The 18,096-nt window shown below is 32.6% G+C and overlaps 1 protein-coding gene across 1 annotated transcript in view; it reads right to left on the bottom strand.

Annotated features, from left to right (window-relative positions):
- LOC128998126 (uncharacterized) overlaps positions 1 to 13,211 on the bottom strand; it is a 50,353-nt gene extending 37,142 nt beyond the window's left edge. Inside the window, exons 1-9 of the mRNA XM_054424125.1 lie at positions 13,139 to 13,211; positions 12,463 to 12,591; positions 9,891 to 9,935; positions 7,836 to 7,940; positions 6,820 to 6,861; positions 5,827 to 5,958; positions 3,783 to 3,827; positions 1,785 to 1,916; positions 896 to 940 (exon numbers count right to left, since the gene is read on the bottom strand). Of these exons, the coding sequence (XP_054280100.1) occupies positions 896 to 940; positions 1,785 to 1,916; positions 3,783 to 3,827; positions 5,827 to 5,958; positions 6,820 to 6,861; positions 7,836 to 7,940; positions 9,891 to 9,935; positions 12,463 to 12,591; positions 13,139 to 13,196 (733 nt within the window). The 5' untranslated portion in view covers positions 13,197 to 13,211. The remainder of the gene's footprint in view (positions 1 to 895; positions 941 to 1,784; positions 1,917 to 3,782; positions 3,828 to 5,826; positions 5,959 to 6,819; positions 6,862 to 7,835; positions 7,941 to 9,890; positions 9,936 to 12,462; positions 12,592 to 13,138) is intronic.
- Positions 13,212 to 18,096: the final 4,885 nt, after the last annotated feature.

Raw genomic sequence — 18,096 nt, 5'->3', positions numbered from 1 at the left:
TGGTGGGTACTCAGACTTCTCACAAATTATCAAAAACTAAAGTTTTCACAGCCATTTTTGCACTCCCTAACCATAAATTTCAGCACTTTACCCTCACTCATTGCATTAGGTTCATAACCTTCAGTCATCTGGCAATGAATGTCGGCATCGTTGTGCTTGACTTTCTTGTGGTTAAAAAACATATCACTGACTTTATCTAGCATGTGGGGTATTCAATAATTTTAAAAGACACCAAACAGCTGATTTTATTTGGCAATGAGTGATTATAAACAAAAACATAACCTCTCTTATTGGATATGAGTAGTGATTGTTAGTCATCGGGAATAAGAATTTGTAGGGTTTTTTATTGATCAGTTAGCTTCTTAGAGTAGTATGGCATAAAACATCGTACGTCACCTGTCCAAAATGTGTTTACCGGACTTGTATGGTAATCCCGAACTTGACTTCATCTCGCATGGGAACAACCACACTCGTCTGGTAAACACCTGTTTTCAGGACTAGTAACGTAATATACTATTACCTCAATCACTACCTCTATTTATTAAACATTTCTGTAAGTAATGTGTTTAACGTGTTTACTAACGTGTTTAATGTGTGATACTTTAATCAGAAAATGATTATTTCATGAGTATTTTAATTCAATTCAATTCAATTCAAATTTTAACGAGTATTATGATGATTCAGTATTGCAATGATATTTTATCCTATTAAGTGATGCAAATGATGTTTATGTATTTTCTAAGTCATATGGCTTTAAAAGTGATTTAGTAAAACATAAGGGAATAATAACAAAGCATCCCACACCTGTACGAACATTTCTATAAAAGGAAAACGTCCTGTTTTAGATTCAGGAGAGGAATTTTTTAGTGATTTTAAAAATGTATACAATTTTTACCTTTTTCTTCCTTTTTGCATTCACCAGAATGTACCAGTTTGTAATCTGAAACAGAGTTAACGTCATATTACTCATGATTATAAGTTTGTCACCAGATTTAAGGATTGAGAGATTACTATAGCAACATTTTGAAGGATCAATGTTAATTTTAGAAGAAGCTTCCAATGCAGATGTTATAATTTTATAAAAGTCTACAATGATTCTGATAACGTTACCGAGAATTTAAGTTCATGAAGTATTAGAATATATAAAAGAGGTTACATAATAGTATTAGATTCAGTAGTTTAATTAATAGTGGAATTTACAACTACTTAGATTAGGGATGCATCAAAAATAATTATGAAATATTAAGACTGAAATTACTGTAATTAAGACCTATGACATTCATTAAAGAGTATACTAAACGTTAATTAACTCTGAATGTTTAATGTAGTCCCCACATTACAAAATGGAAATGATCGTAAATAGCCTCAAAATTTCAGATAAATATGGGAAATTATGAAAATATTGGCTTATGGTAATCCATACCCTAGAATGCTCTCAGAAACTAGTTTCAATACAAAAATGATATCATGCTGTAATAGGACATATCTTGACATATGTCATCTCCCACAGAAGATTAAGGTTACAGCAAAACAAGACAAAGGGAAAAATATACATCCTGGTACAAACTGAAGATGGTACCAATGTTATACTCAAACTAGTTTCTGAGTACATTTTGTGGATTACCATTAGCATGTATTTACATAATTGAAAAAGTAAAATATCTAGAAAAAGACATTTCTATAAAAAATTATTTGGAATGAATTTCTTAGAGGAACAAACTGTTACATTCTTCCTGTATTATAATATATCTGTTATATCAAATCAAATCAAATCAATCTCATACTGGAATCAAACTTGGGACAGGAGTTTTCTTTGTAGAAGATACACAAGTTTCCAAAGGTTTTGTAGCCCTTTTCTTCGCTGAAGCCACAAACAGGTCTGTATTCCTCTGTGCAGAACCAATTGCAGTTGGAATCTATAAACAAACAAATCTATAATGTATTTTAAGCGTGGAAGATATAAATAGAAAGATAGGGGGTTGAATCTTGAAAGTATGTTTTGTCTGACGAGTAGTTCATAAATTTGTGTAGTATTCCTAGTCTTAAGAATGATTCCTTGAATTTGTACAGTATTGCAGTATTGTTATTTTTTTTTAAAGAAAAGTCTCTATCACTCTAAAAATTAATGTAACCTTTTATGTATTTTATAGTTAATTATCGTAATCTTTATACTGACGCTATTTAAATGCACTACTTGTATACTAAGAATAAGAAAATTTGATTTCATATGAATGTTTCCTTTATGGTTGCCATGTTTTTTAAGTATGCCTAATATGTATTTGGGCTCAAGTGTGCATCACCAGGAGCAAAATGTATTTATATATATATAAAAAAAAAAAAAACTACACTATTTATTTACTTTGATTGGTAGACGATTTATGACGCAGGCGTAGGAACACGTGAGGAGAGGAGAGACGCTACACTTGTAATTGCCTGACTATTGAGTCGTTCTGGACACGGCCATTTCAAGAAACACCATCAAACTCTGGGAATCATCAATGTCAACCATAGGATTGTTGACTTTACAACCAGTCCATGAGACTGCAAAGCACATCATTCTGTATTGCAACAGGCTTGAGGCTCTGTACGGTCTAAAGCAGCTGGGTGATGAATCAAACGCTAACATTGGGCAAAAGTTCAAGGACACGGGTATAGGCTTACCTAGTTAGATGCACAATAAGCTTCAGATGATGTGCCGGGACCCCTTACAATTCAATACAAGACTATCACTTCTAATGCTGCAGAGAACCGACAACACCGCTGTCTTAGAATGAAAGTTCCAACATCACAATATCACAACCATACCTCAAGCCAACACTACCAGACCCACTCAACAATCAGAAAGTGACAAATGTAACGTCTCCGGTTTCAACGCCCGCTTTGTAAATTGTCCGTTGACCATTATAAATAAATAGTGTAGTGTTTTTAAGAAGTGATGTAAATATAAACTAGTTCCTAATGAAGCCACACATGTGGTGAAATGTACATTGGGCTTCATATCAAACATACTTCAAGAACCTGGCAACCATTAGGTAAACCTACATATTTTGTTCATAAAGTCGTAAAAATCCTTTAATATTTTCTTTGTTAGATCATATATAGCATATTATATTGTCAATATACAGTATCTAGCTTTTTCAGCAAGCATCTATGTTATTCAAAGGATAAACAGCCTACTTTTTTTCTTAGAATTACAGTATTGTCATTACTATATTTCTTCTTTTTTTGTAAATAAATAAATAAACCTGCATACTGATGAAATGAATAAATAAAATAAATTGTATCCCTACTCAAGTGAAATAAACAATTACCGGTACCATATGGTATTGACTAAGTAAAGGTAATCTTTGATCATCGAGACACTCTATTAGTTTTGTAGTTTTGATAGAGTACAATTCCAAAACTTATGTTACGTTCCAAAACAGGAAAAGATTGCTGCTGAGTAATTAGTTCAATTTTTTGTTTAACTTGTCTTCCATATTTTGTATTATTCAAGTTTCAAACTATTATAAAAAACTATTAAACAAAGATTAGTAACAACAATGTTGCTGAGATTTTCTAGGGGAAGTGTCTGATCACGTCAATTCTTGGAGAAAAACCAAGCTCATCTTTAAACTGGATGAACTTTAATTGATCCACAAGTAAATGAATATAAAAGTGAGTAAACTAACACAACACATTTTAAAACAGCTAAGTCACTTACTACTTTCTCAACTAGAGAGAGTGGTTTTATAAATTATAAATGTGAAAGTTAGGTCTTTAAAATATAATGATCCACTTACCAATCTCTTTTTCAGTGCATGCACCAGTGTGTTTCAATGAGTAACCTAAGACATACACATATTCAGTTCTTAAGTCCTTCAAAAACAAACTTAGATAAGTATGCAATATATTTTATCAAGCTGCTGAAAATCAAGCATAATCTCATAAATAAAGAATACACAAGGGGACCCATGCACATATTGCATATTTTAATAGCATTCAAATTTGTTTGCAATTGAAAAAATACAATAGGCCTACCCTTTTGCCTTTCAGAGTTTATGTTTGTTTCAGGAAGTTATTAGGCTAATAAAACTACTAAATTACAATAAACTATTAATTGTAAATGTACATAATAACGAGTTATTTATGTACCTCAATCTTGTTATAATCATAATAAAGGTTTCCTGTTAAAAACTAATACGGCATGCATAAAATGTTTTGTCTCTTGTTTACAAACTAACTGTGGTTAAACATTTAACTGAAGGATCAAATCTTAAGTTACCATTCACATTTAAAGCCGCTAAATAAATTTTGTCAGCATCGCCAGGTCTTTGAAACTTGAAAGCAAATTCTAGAAAGAAATCAAACGCAAGGGGGACAAATACCTTAAGGAAAGGACCTATTTAGTTACAGTATTATTCCTCACTCCACTAAATTAAGCTTTACCATGACACCTCAATCGTAAAAAATAAAAATCGGTTAAGTAGGACTAAAAAAGGGGTGTTACAGAGAAAACCCTTTTTGTAAACCGAACCCTTATTGGAAATTTTCAGTATAGATTACCATCAAATAGTTGAATTCCTCAATTAACGCTGTTCATTTAATGCAATTTTCAATTTTGAATTTTATCCTTCCAAAAGATTGTTTGGTTGATTTCAACCACCTTTGACCTTTGAAGATCTGCAGGATGTCTGTGAACTCTGAAGAATTTTCACAAATCCTACATGTTAACACGTCCGTTTTTAAAATTATTACAAGAGACACTTAGAGCTCAGTGTTAAAATCTAGTTTTAAAATGTTATTGAACTCATATATTTAAGTAAAATATGTCAAATGAAAAGCAATTGTACCAATAACTCCCAACTATGTAATCTATAAATTGATAAGGTCAAAACATTAATTTATATATAAGCAGAATTGCATCTAATGAAAAATTTAAAATAAATAATAAAATATTTATATTATATATATTATTAATTGTACTCATTCCATCTGATAATAAGCTTGGGAAGAGTTTAGTTGTATAACATGTTTGATTCAGACTGTTTACTCCTTCAAAGTGAGTAAACATTTTAGCCTTACCGTACCTGTTTTATTTTCTGTTTCTTTTTGTTTTGTTTTTATACTTTATTATTGCCTGCCAATTTATTCTTACCCTCGAGGTAGCTGGGAGTGATTGATTTTTGAGGGGGTAAATTAATTGTTCACTCTCTTTGTTAGTAAGGCAGGTCCAATACAGTTTATTTACGCCATAATTATGTCCATTTTTTAGAGCTTGGCAGCTTCTTTTGACCTTAAATTTGCCCACCACACAGGGCCTCAGATCTTAATGTATCAAGCAAAGCAAAGGGTGAGCTATTAGAGTACAAAAATGACCTGTATTGATAAACTGGGATGTGAACGTGAACCCAAAACATCGATACCTCGGCTACCAACTAAGCCTCCGACTCAATCACTTCATTTCACTTTGTATGTGTTTGTAACTTTGAGACATTGGCAATGTTGTGGTAGTTAAATACAAGGGCGGTTATTGCATATAGATCTAGGTTATTGCAAGGGGTGTTTTTGCATATAGATCTGTAGTTCGCTTGTATTCCACAATGAGGCTCCTCACCACTTAATGGCATCATTTCATTTGTGATTAGAATTACACCATTTGCATCTCTGTAGCTGACATGCATGTTTTGCTGCGTGTTTTTTTAATTTCCTTAAACTATCGAATCTCCTTTCGCGTGCGAGATAAGATTAGAGAAGTTTTTTGATTACAAACTTAAGCTATTACTTAAAGAACTGCCCTCGTATTTGAGGTATATTTAATTTACTTTAAATAAAAACAGCACTTACTTCCATAGTGACACCTGTTTTCTGCTTCGTACAAACATTTGTTGGGAAAGGTTCGGTAACCACTGTTGGGACTGTACACACAAACAGGTGCAAAGAGTTTTGGGCAAACCCAAGGACATCTTGCAGAGGACACTATAAAAGATTAATAACAATAGCTTGATTGAACAAATTATCAGATTGTAATACACTTCAAAAATCAAAAGCACATTTCTTAAGAGTATTTTTCTCTAAACTGCCCTAGTAAAAAATGATTAGAAATATACAATTGCCAGTAGTGAGAGGGGGTACAATATTATAAGGAAAGAGATTCTACTTTTACAAAGTCCAAAACTGTGCATTAACAATAGTTAAAAGAAGTTGTCAGATTTAGCAATTTGCATATAATTAGACTTCCCCCCAATGTCTCAAGTCTAGAGCATATAAAAGGGCTGCACCAAAAATTGTCAGAAGGTACCAAGGTATTGTTAGCGAATCAAATTCCTGTCCTTAACAACACTTTTACTGTAGTTGAAATCCTGATATATGGTTTTTTACTGAACCATATCTAGATTCTAGACCCTCTCAAATTTTCAGTTTTTGTTCCATTTTAACGAATGAATTTTTGTATCACTCTTGGCAAACTTGAAAAGAATTTTCTAAGCCAATATATCTAAAATAGGTTCAGACAATAAATCAAAAACGGTTTTTTTTTTTAAGAAAAAGTAACTACTGTACACTAAATAATATGATGCAGCCCTCTTATTTGACAAATAACACAGATCCAAGTTCGCTGTAATTGTAATATATGCCAAAATAAACATTATAAAGGTATGTACCTCATATTAGTATAAACATTATGTTGATCAAAAATGATCAGTGCTATTTCAGTGTTTTGTCTTGAGAATGTAAGTGGATGGGTATTTCCTAAACATTTAAATTAAACATCTATACCTATATTTGAAAATCTAAACATATTTTTTTTAAACCTCAAAGGAAGGTTGTTGTGCTACGTACATTCTTTTGGAGTGCAGGCACCCTTGTGAGCAAACTTGTAATCTAGAAACATTCATTAATTAATGCCCTGTAGCAATATGCTCCACTAAAAAAAGACATATCCGAAAAATATTATATAATACTTTTATATATTATATAATATTGAATTTTATTGAATCAAACAACATCTTATTAAATTTGCAATTTGGATTCAGAAAAAAACATGTCTACCTGTGATACCATTTTTGCTCTTTTTAAGGAAGTATAAAACCACCTTGACATATCTAACCACCTATTATGTCTTTTCTACGACATAACAAAGGCCTTTGGCCTTTTTGATCACAGTAACCTTCTGGATAAGCTGGCCCTTGGCATTTCTGGACACCCGCTGCGATATGGATATCTTCCTATCTTAAAGATGGACACATGATAGTATCCTTGAAGCACAGAGGCCCTGGCAACATCCTCCGGTCATATAAGTCATCTCCTTCACCAGCTCTGAACATCTGTGTCCTCCAGGGATCAAACCTCGGACCTATCTTTTTTATTATACGTGAATGACTTGCCTGGCTTCATATCTTCTGGAAATCTATGGTTTTTTGCTCATGACATTTGTCACCTAGTCCCAAGCTCTTATTTGAAACATCCCAATTGAAAACGCCCAAACTGGCTTGCTTGAAATGTCAAATTGGTGCAGCAAAAATCATCTTATTCTAAATTCTGGTAAAGCTAAATTAAGTGAATTTTACAACAGAAAAAATCCTGAGCCACCTCCGTTAAGACCATGGACGGAGTGCCACTTGAGACCTGTAGTAAAACCAAATTATTCTTTGTTTAAGTATAATAATAATCTAAAATAACAAAATACAATATTATTTCAATTTTTGATGAGGAAAATGCCCTATAAATAAAATGGTGTACTGGTATTACTGTAAGAGAGCAATGCAACATGACTGCTTCAATTCAACTGTATCTGAGTATAGATAGATGTAAAGAAAAACTGATTTGATACTACATATTTAGAATGTGCAACAAACCTGAGTAGCTAGATTCTATGTCCAGATAGCACTTGTTGATGAAGCTTTTGTATCCCTGAGAGGGACTGTAGCCACAAACCTCTTCACAATACTGTGGACATCCTCCTAAAGACAAAATAAAATCTGTATTACAATATGAAAACATGTTTTTATTTTTCAAAAGAATACACAAAGTTCTGCAAATGTGTTAATTATATAAAAACTTCCATATAGCCAAAATCATACCCCAAACCACCCTGACATAACTACAATAAAAACAAACTAGTGAAAAAACATTTCAAAGCCCTGAAATAGCTAGTGGATAGATGGCAACTTGACCCATGCTTTAGCAAAAAAATATTTAAGGGTGCTGTTATTTGGTAACTCTCTTAGACCGACAGTACACTATATCTAACACAACAATACGCAAAAGCTAATTGGTCTTCTGTTTTGTTTAGTTTGTTATAAATAATTTATAACTTAATTATTAATCTTTAAGTGTCTAATGTTATCACACCAGTCTCTGAAACCCTTGACTGAAATCCCAGGCTCCATAGCAGATTATCCCTTTCAGTGAACATGGATATTTTGTTATAAGCCTACTTTGGTTATTGTCTATTTATAATGTCACCATATCATTTATGGTGAATGTTTCAATCAAGAGCTCGCTGTTGTACATTTCATGGAGAAGCAATGGATCGTGAAGCAAAATAGGGAGAGACTATTATAGTTTTGTGGAATTGACGCCTGTGGTGTTGGACTTCTGTTGGGTGAAAGGGGTAGTCTGACCTTTGTCAGACAGTGAAAAATATCTTAAAACATTTTAACGTCTTATCAACATCAATGCAGTTTACCAAAGCTCCATAAACTGTGATGTATTAGACTTTCTCCAGTACTTGTAAAGTTTGCAAGCATGATGAGCTAGTTGGGCAATGCTTCAACACATGAAATGTTGAATGTTTAATGGTCAGGGTTGCCAATGCCACATTCCCGGATTTCCCCAGAGATTACCAGATTTTGACGTACAAAATTTAGCTTCGGGGGATTTCTGCAAAAAGTGAGAAATCTCCTAATTTTTTACTCTCTATTACAATACATTGTACAACGGCACTTTTGGAAAACTAACGGTTTTTTTTATTCCTTAGCTTCTCTTTGGCCAGCAATGTCCTTAGTTTATCGTCTGTTTCATGGCTCCCATTCCTTCAATTCGCGTCTGCCGGCCAGTCCGAAGTCTGAAGGTACTGTATCCGTGTTCACTACCAAAGCCGAACCGAGTCTAGCAGACGGAGAGCGTTTTGTTTACGTTATTCGATATTTTTAGTGAGATGCGACAAGCAAAATGCAAATGTTATGCTTTCGCGTACCATATTTGATTATTGACATTGTAGCATGAATATTAAACAGAAAAGTTATGGATTAATAAACATAAACAAATGACGTCACTGGCCCGAATGTCAATAGGCCTTCTAATAGCCGTAACAACTGGTTTGGGCGTTTTTTGACATTTCCATTTTAATATGAATAAAAAAAAACTTGTTTACTCTGGGCCAGTGACTTTTTTTATGTCTATGGCCCATACAGTTTTTGTTATAATATTTCTGCTATGTAGGTATACAATTTTGCTAGCCCGTGAATTTTTATTTACTGTATTGGGGACCGCCAGCTAAAATCTCCTCTTTTTTACAAATTACCATATGGCAACCCTATGAATGTTGTGAAATTTCAAAGGATATGAAATGTAGGAGTGGTAATTTTCAGCACCCATGAGAATTTCAAACCCATCCTACTTCCAGATTTTATTTAGTATGAAACCTGGGTGGCTGCACAGACATGAAGGAGTGGAGGATATACAAATCTTTCAAAAAGTAAAACCAAACTAAGCCTTATATATATGTATGTATGTGTGTGTGGCTGTATGTGTCACTCTAGTAAGAACGCCAAAAGTCCAAACAACTTTAAGAAAAATTTGTATTTAAATCTTTAAGTTGAAAATCACTCTTTTCTAGTTTCAGTCCAAAAGTAGTGATTAACGAAACATTTTAACCTTCCCTTTGTTTGTAGTAAATTTTGGCTTACCTATTTCAGTATGTGAGCACTTTCCTTGATGAATCAGACACCAATCTATAAAAAGAATAAGTAATGAAATTAATAAAATAAAGAATAATTTAAAACTATATATTATCTCAGAAACTGCACTTTAATACAAACAATATTGTCAATAGTAAATGGCCTTTCCTTATATTAATATATATTTAATATTTATTTATATTTTTATTAACATCAGAATGAGAATTTTTAAATACAAAAATTCAAAGAGCTTCATTCAATTAGCAAAATGGTAACGCTTGCAATAACCGATGTGTATTGGTGTACTTATCATGAATGAAACTAATAAATGCACATTTTTTTAACATAAATTATTCAGCATTCGTGCCACAATACATCCTCAATACCACCTACTTGTCCACATAAAGCTGTTTTATTATAGATCGAAACAATACAGTAGAGTCCCGATAGTCGTTATTTAACGTTATTTTGGTTTATTGTTTTTTTAATTGTTTTAAAATTAAAATTTGTTTTTGTCCTAGGACGCTAGGCACGAGCCAGGGATTGTTTTTTACATTACTTTAGGCTAGATCTAGGGGTTGCGGCATTATCACTTAGATAAACTCTATTGGTGATTTGGCGGGATTGGGACCCGGGACGAAAATGAAGAATGCCAAATGTTAACTAAAATACTCTATACAACAATTCTATCTCGCCCGGCCGCTACAGAATACTTCAACGAGGTACAGCTAACTGTCATTACACGATAGTGTTAGCAGTTTCGGCTTTACCCAATGGGTGACAGCACGTACTGGGTCATCAATTTTTGTGTCTACAATAAACTGCATTAATTCACGCGACGGTACTAGTAGTTTCGACTTAAGTGTAAGCAGTAAGTGAAAGCACGTACTGAGCAAAAATCAAAAATAAATTTTAAATAAATTTTTAAATGAATTTTTTTTAAATTTTAAAAATAAAATATTTTTCGGTTTCGGATTATGCGGACTTTTGGATTACCGAAGTTCAGACTATCGGGACTCCACTGTATTATCATATTTCAATCAATACTTAATTTTTAAAATGATTTATCAAAAAAAAATTGCGATTTCTAGTTAATTCCTCATAATATAAACCAGTTATACAGGAGGTTTATCAAATTACTATTTGTTTCCTCACTGTTTTATTTTGAACAAGGTAGAACTAACCGTTAATTATACTTAATAATAAGCCCCCCTTCATTATCCGAGACAAAGGTTCCCAATGAATATTCTTAGAAGTGTAATTACCTGACTTTTAAAATAACCCCACCGCAGAAAATCTGCAGACTAAATCAGAATAAAGATGATTTTTTTTCTAACTTTTACCTTAAAGGCCGTGTCACACTGACATCCGCCGAGCCATGTCACACCAAAAGTACCGCGTCTGCGGCGGGAGTTTTGAGGTGATTTCATTACAATTCGTTTTACATAAGAAACACATCTTACCAATTTAGTACCATGCCATGTAAATTTTCCATATTTTTTTATGTAGTAAAGTGTTTAAGAAGAGAAATTGAATGTTTATTTATTTGTTAGTGTACATTAAAAAGTGAACCGTAACTATTATTATTTTATATTTAGACCTTAAATGTTTGTAGTGCAAGCATTTTAAATATGGTTGAGGATAAATTATCCACATTCAGTGTTTTGAACGTTATTTTTCGCCACAGTATAAATACTTATTACTTTTTAAATAAAATCATAGGAACATTTAAACTAATGGTAACTTACTTTTCTAAGTCTTCTATTACATTACAAGTTTAAGTTTACATTGATTGTACAGTTTTGGTTGTTGCAAATTGACAGTTGACGACAGAATAACATGAATGATAGGTGATAAAACAATAAAAAATTGTTTGTTTACGTCGACAAAATAAAAAATTTGATAGGAAACATTAAATTTGCACCGTAAACATTATTTTAGCATGGTACACAATCGTGATATGTTTCTGGTGATGAACATATTACGAAAACAATTGATTACATAGTAGTAAAGGGATAATACAAAACAACTTACATTATCAAACAAAAGAAACATGTTAAATTTAATTTCAAACTGTATTAAGCTGTATTACTTTAAAAACTTTAAAGTAGCTTGGCCATTCGAGATGCACCTTTGCGCATGTGCTAGACAAAACTCCCGCCGCGCTAGTCTCAAAAAGTCACTCAGCAAGCGGGCGTGGACACATTTGATAACATGGTGAGTGATTTTTTTAATTCGCTTCCTCCACGGAAGTGAGCTCGGTGTGACTTGGCCTTAAAATACACACCAAGTTTCATAAGGATCAGTTAAAAAAATTGAATGTAAAAAATACAAAATGGCTTATATCTGGTTAACGAAGCGATTTTGATAAAAATGTTATTATTGATTTTCTCTTTATTTTGACCCAAGGAATCACTACCTACATAAATTATGTCCCCACCTTTTTTGAACACCCTCTATATGGTATAATATATTTTTGGGGTTTGGTTATATTTTCAAAACTTTAAAATAGTTTGTAGGTATAAACTAAAATTTATTATAATGACGAAACAGTATTTCCCTAAATTTTCATTTTGCCTACCTCCTCCTTTGCAATGGTTTGCCTGCTCCAAGTCACACTTATCTTCAAAGCTCTTATAACCATATTTCCGACTGTGTCCGCAAACAGGCTTCTGGTCTTCAGCACAGGAAAGAGAACATCCTCCTTCCACTGTCAACAAAAGCACTCTCTCTAATCTTATCTTCTAGAATGAAACATTTAACCCATAATTCCATCAGCTATAAACATTTAATAACAAATTTCTTTTTGTAATTTATAAAAACGAATATCCGATTTTCAACTAATAACTTAAGCAGAACAAATATTTTATTAATAAGTAAAAGGTGTTATGTTTTACTCAAACCAAATTTAATAGATTATTATTCATAAAGGATAAATAAACCAAAAACTTGACAAAATGCTTATTATAGTATTCTTATTCATGATAAGATTGGTAAATTCTTATAAGACAAGTGGTGGTGAATTTCTATCAGAGATATTAGAAAATAGCTTTGGAACATAAACTAATTATATTAATAATTCAAGTACCTATAATTCAATCAGTCACAACTTACCGTCTATTCATCTATATTTATCATATCAAATGAATACAAAGTAGATCTAAATAGGTTATAAAATGTTAGAAGCAATTTCTTTTTCATTTAGTCCTAATAACCTCTGTTACGCTAACAAGGAATTATTTAGTTACTAAGTTTACCTCTGGGGGCGAGAAGAGCGATGGAGATTAAAACCGAAGATGCTACAAACAGCTGCATCTCGGAAATGGCTTGCAGTTGTGGACATGGCTACTTATACAGGTTTGAGCTATTAACTTGAGTTGCTCGTGTGGTTTCAATAGCTGTTTCATGACTTTATGCTGTCAACAAACTCAAACATTCCTCAGTTATGCTTGCTTTGTCAGAAACAGTGCAACAGTATTATTGGACAAATATACTAAATGACTATAACATAAGTACAAACAAATATAAGTTTTTCAGTATGATAATTTTTTGTTGGGCATCACTCACCTTATTGAAATCACGAGAACGTAGTCCTTGTCATGTCACAATCATACACAGTTCATTGCACATAAAAATATACAAAAATAAAAATAAAACTAAATTTAAAATATCAGACAAAAGTTCTCAACACCGACGTTTCGCCGCACCAAAATCAACGTGCGGTGTTTTCAAGGTTATTCCTCTTCTCACGCAATCGTTGTGAGCGCCTAACCACGACTCACGCGCGCTATATCGTTTTATTTGGTTAAATGAGGTTTTAAATAACTGAAATACGAAGAAACAAATTGTAAACAAAACACAACCTCTACAGTGCACCGGACAGAACTAACGACAAAATTTGCTTAAGCTGTTCTTTAAGGATGGGAAATCTACTAAGGGAGTATGTTTTAACTATGACAATAAGACGGTGAAACTGTAAACTTTTACAAGACGGTGAAAATATATAAAAGATTTTACTTAGTCCTAATGATGACAGGGGTCTCCAATCAAAATCCATTGCCATTGTAAAATCTTTTCTATATATTTACCTTCTTGTACATGTTTACAGCAGTTAGTACACTTTGAAGGGTGTCATTCTAAACTAATCTACAAATCATCAAAATTATACAATGTTTTGTTAATTAACAATTGTTTAACTTAAGTTACGTTGCAGCTCAGGGAAAAATATGGATTTTAATTTTGTTTTAATTAATTAATATTGTTTGATTGAAATTTTGTTTTACATTTGTTTTAGCTATCAAGATTCAATATCTTCATTTGTCATTAAGTAATACTAGTATTACAATAGACACAGTCAATGTTTTCTTAAGTCTAACAAACAATATGGCTTTTCTGTTACAGTAACAGAAAGAATGGACCAAGTGAGTAGCAATCACTCTTTAAAATAAAACTGTTAACATAACCATTAACTCTAAAATAAATTAACATTTAAATAACTCTGAAAATATAACAATTTACATAACTCTAAAATAAATTAACAATAATTTTGATGGTATTTAACTACATAACTGTAATAAAAAATGATAACTTATGGTCTACATGTATCAGAAAGTGTTTGGAGGGCCTATTTTATTATATTCATATAAGAGCACCATATAATAATCGGGAAGTTATATTTAAATATATGAAGGGACATAAGAGTATTTTCATATACCTTCTAGTTATTATTCCTAGGGAAAAAATGAAATGAAAGTTTTTAAAGATTGTTTGAACCAGAGATGGAGTCTATGTTCTTGATTTCAGCTAGTAACTGATAATATATATTTAGCCTCATATGCATTTAAAATAATATATAATTAAAAACTTTTTATGAGATATACAGTGTGAATAACAGTATATGCAACAGTCAAATAACTTTAAGTTTTTTTACTTCGGTTAAACATTTCTTCAGTTTGTATGAAAATATCATACAATAAAAATATAGGCGTGACTCAAATAAATATTAGGAAACTAACAAAACAGCTACATGCCAAGAGTTATGTGCTTATGTCATTCCTCAGAAGGATAGAATTATTGGAAGTTGAAAGGTAGTGCAGATTTTCTATTAAACACAACCTAATATACGGGAACTAATAGCAATATTTAGTCTTAGATTGAATTTGGCACACGCAATTGTTACAGACAGTATCCTTGCATCACTTTTTTTAAGGAATGTAACAGTCATAGGCAAGGCCACTTTTATAAAGGTCCCTGGAGCGCAAGAGGTTTTAGGCTTGTTTGGGGCGGAAGGAAGAGAACAATTCCCCTATATTACAAGGTAGGTGGAGAGGGGCGCAATTATCTCTCGGCCCCATAGGCCTCTCGCCCACTATACGATTTTGGTCGTACGACACTGTGTCGGAACAACAACATTCCAATAGTGAACCATTGGATCTTATGAGCGCTCGCCCACTGTACGATAATCTCACGACTACGACAAACTGTCGTGGTGCAGTCGTCCACTGCCACTGTGATCCATGACTGTCTAACTCGCAGTGGCGTACACGATCAAATGGGCGCTCGCCCACAATACGATTTTTTTCATATAAATGTACAGGTATTGGAGGTTTACATGGATAATAAGAGAACCAAAAGCACAATTACATAAACTATGCTATTTGTTGTCAAGTAGCTGTGATGTCAATCGTTTACCTTTGATAGCTCTTCCTGGCCGACTGCTAACTCTCCTGGTATTGATGGTTGGATCTAAGACTTAAAACTAAAAGAAAGATTTTTGGACCAATGTATCGTGGTGATAACTGGAATATTTTAAATTGTTATCTACAGGTTTAGTAATATTTTTATTTCTAGTATTGTAATTATTTTTAGTTTAGATATTCCTAAATAGGACAGGTTTTATGAACCCAGCATGCTATTTAAAAAATATAAAAAATATAAATATAGTGATCGTAAAAAGTTAGACTTGACAATTTCGAAATGGTTTTTAATAGGTAGGAGTTCTTCAATGAACTTTGCCAATAATTTGTATTACTTTTTTTGTAATTTAATCATCTTTTTTGAATGAGAAGGGTTACCCCAGATCAAGACACCATATCAATAATGATGAGAAATATGCATAGTATATTATTAGTTGTGTTTCCAGATTCGTTACTTGTGAGATTATTCTCATATTCTCGTGTTGTCACGATCTCTCCTGAATATGTCATGGTTTGTGAATTCAAGTTCAATATCACTTGTACATGTGGATAGAGACACATTTTAAGTTTTAGTAAGTTTGAACCTTAACCCATTGACATTACCATTGACATTTTGGTAAAGACAAAGTATATTGACCATGCACAAGGTTTAAGCTTATTAATTTTTTGATTTCTCGACAATATTTGGGACACCGGTAGACTATTTAATCGTAAGATTCTTTTGCTACTTTTAGCGTGCAGCTATGGTGTTGTCTTGTCTTTAAGATTTTGTTGCTCATAAACTGATTTATACTTGTTTTGTGTGCCGATTTGCCCATTCAAATTTAAAATCTGCGCCAAACACCGTGGTGAAATGGTCCAATCAGGGACGATCGCGGAAGGATACAGAACAGCTCTAACAGACTGGAGGGCAAATATTGTCTTGAACGGACGTATCGATGATTTTTGTGCATTCGTAAAGTTTATCTCTTTGAAGTTTGGAAAGAAGGATTCGGGAAATATTGTGCGTGCGTCAGCACAATCGTAAATCGTTACTGAATTGTTTATTAATAATAGAATTTCGAGACAGAATCTAAATTACTGACTCAAAAACTAGAGAAATTTATTGATCGAACATCGAAAAAATCGTTGTCGGAATAATTCTCTCTGTTCGATAAACCCTACAAGCCAAGTTTCTTATAATGAATGTAGTCCGTGAGTGTGAATGTATGTGTGGTCGCCCTCGTGAACGTAAGTAAATGTCTGTATTATTTGTGTCTTAGTATTAATTTAGCATACGCCAATCTGCCCAGTGTTACAATTTTTCCTGTATAAGTTTGTTTCAAATTTCATGTTTTCAATGCCATGGGACTGTAAATTCCAATATAGCTGTAAACCATTGATTAGTTTTGTCAAATTGTTATAATCGTCTTGATCGTTATAATCGTCGAATTTTGGAATATTTAAAATATATAAGATTGAACCTGTTAAAAATTTATTTACAAGCAATCTACAGGTTTATATTTAAACATCTGTCTTTGTTCAATGTACAATTAAGAAACATTATTGTATTTTAGATTAAGTTTATTGTCGATTAAATTTTAAAACCCGGTGTGAGAAAGTGATTGTATTTAAGGAATTAAAAGTAACGGTGCATTGTTTCATGGTCGAAGGTTTAGGAGGGAATACAATAGATCATGAGGATAAACTCCCATTAGAGTCAGTAAATTATAATTAATCAAACGTACAAATGATCTTGCTCAGAAGTAAATCAGCCCCTTGTATTGAAACAACGACAGTGATGGTACTTAAATACAGATCACTGACAAAATAGTTCCTGTTGGAATAGTAGGCCTATACAACCGGCCGGCTGTGACAAATATATATTTGGGGAGTTTGTTGGTCTCTACTAAACACTGATCTATTATTTATTTTTCCGTGGACATTGCACGTTTGGTGGTTTTGACCAAATTTGATATATACAATTTTACAATCTTATGCTATGCCTGGAATCAAGCCTGTATAAATTCAAAATAACATTAATTTGAGAACAATCAATGTAATTTGTAAAAAAAAAAACATTTTTTGTACAATGTATAAATTCTCCTTCAAATACCATCTTTAATTTTCCTTATCCGATCGTACCAATACATTTACAATTTGCTGTTGTCTTTGCATTTTTATTAGTTTAAACCACCGACTAAGGTGAGTCCAAGTTTATTTAAAATATAATCTGTCAAATTAAAAGTGATTCCAAAAAATCAGACAGTCAGTAAACTGTTTATTTCAAAATGTTGAGTGTCATAAATTGGTAATTTCAAAGGTATTTACTTAAGTATATAAGAAGTGTTAGAAATAAGCTCAAAACAAGGTGTTTGAAGGAGGACAGAAGACAACACTGTACGTTAATTCCTATTCCCTGACAAAGCCCCTACGGCTCCTTGTTTCTAGGAACCGTCTTGCTAAAGAACGAGCTCTTTCATGTTCAATACTAACTAAAGTAAAATCTCACAGCCTAGTATTGGGCATAGAATTCCTTA

Source organism: Macrosteles quadrilineatus, unplaced genomic scaffold, assembly GCF_028750875.1.
Source record: "Macrosteles quadrilineatus isolate MER2022 unplaced genomic scaffold, UCM_ALF_1.0 Scaffold_7__1_contigs__length_78375512, whole genome shotgun sequence".
Classification (NCBI taxonomy): Eukaryota; Metazoa; Arthropoda; class Insecta; order Hemiptera; family Cicadellidae; genus Macrosteles; species Macrosteles quadrilineatus.
This window is presented reverse-complemented; position numbering and strand designations above follow the sequence as displayed.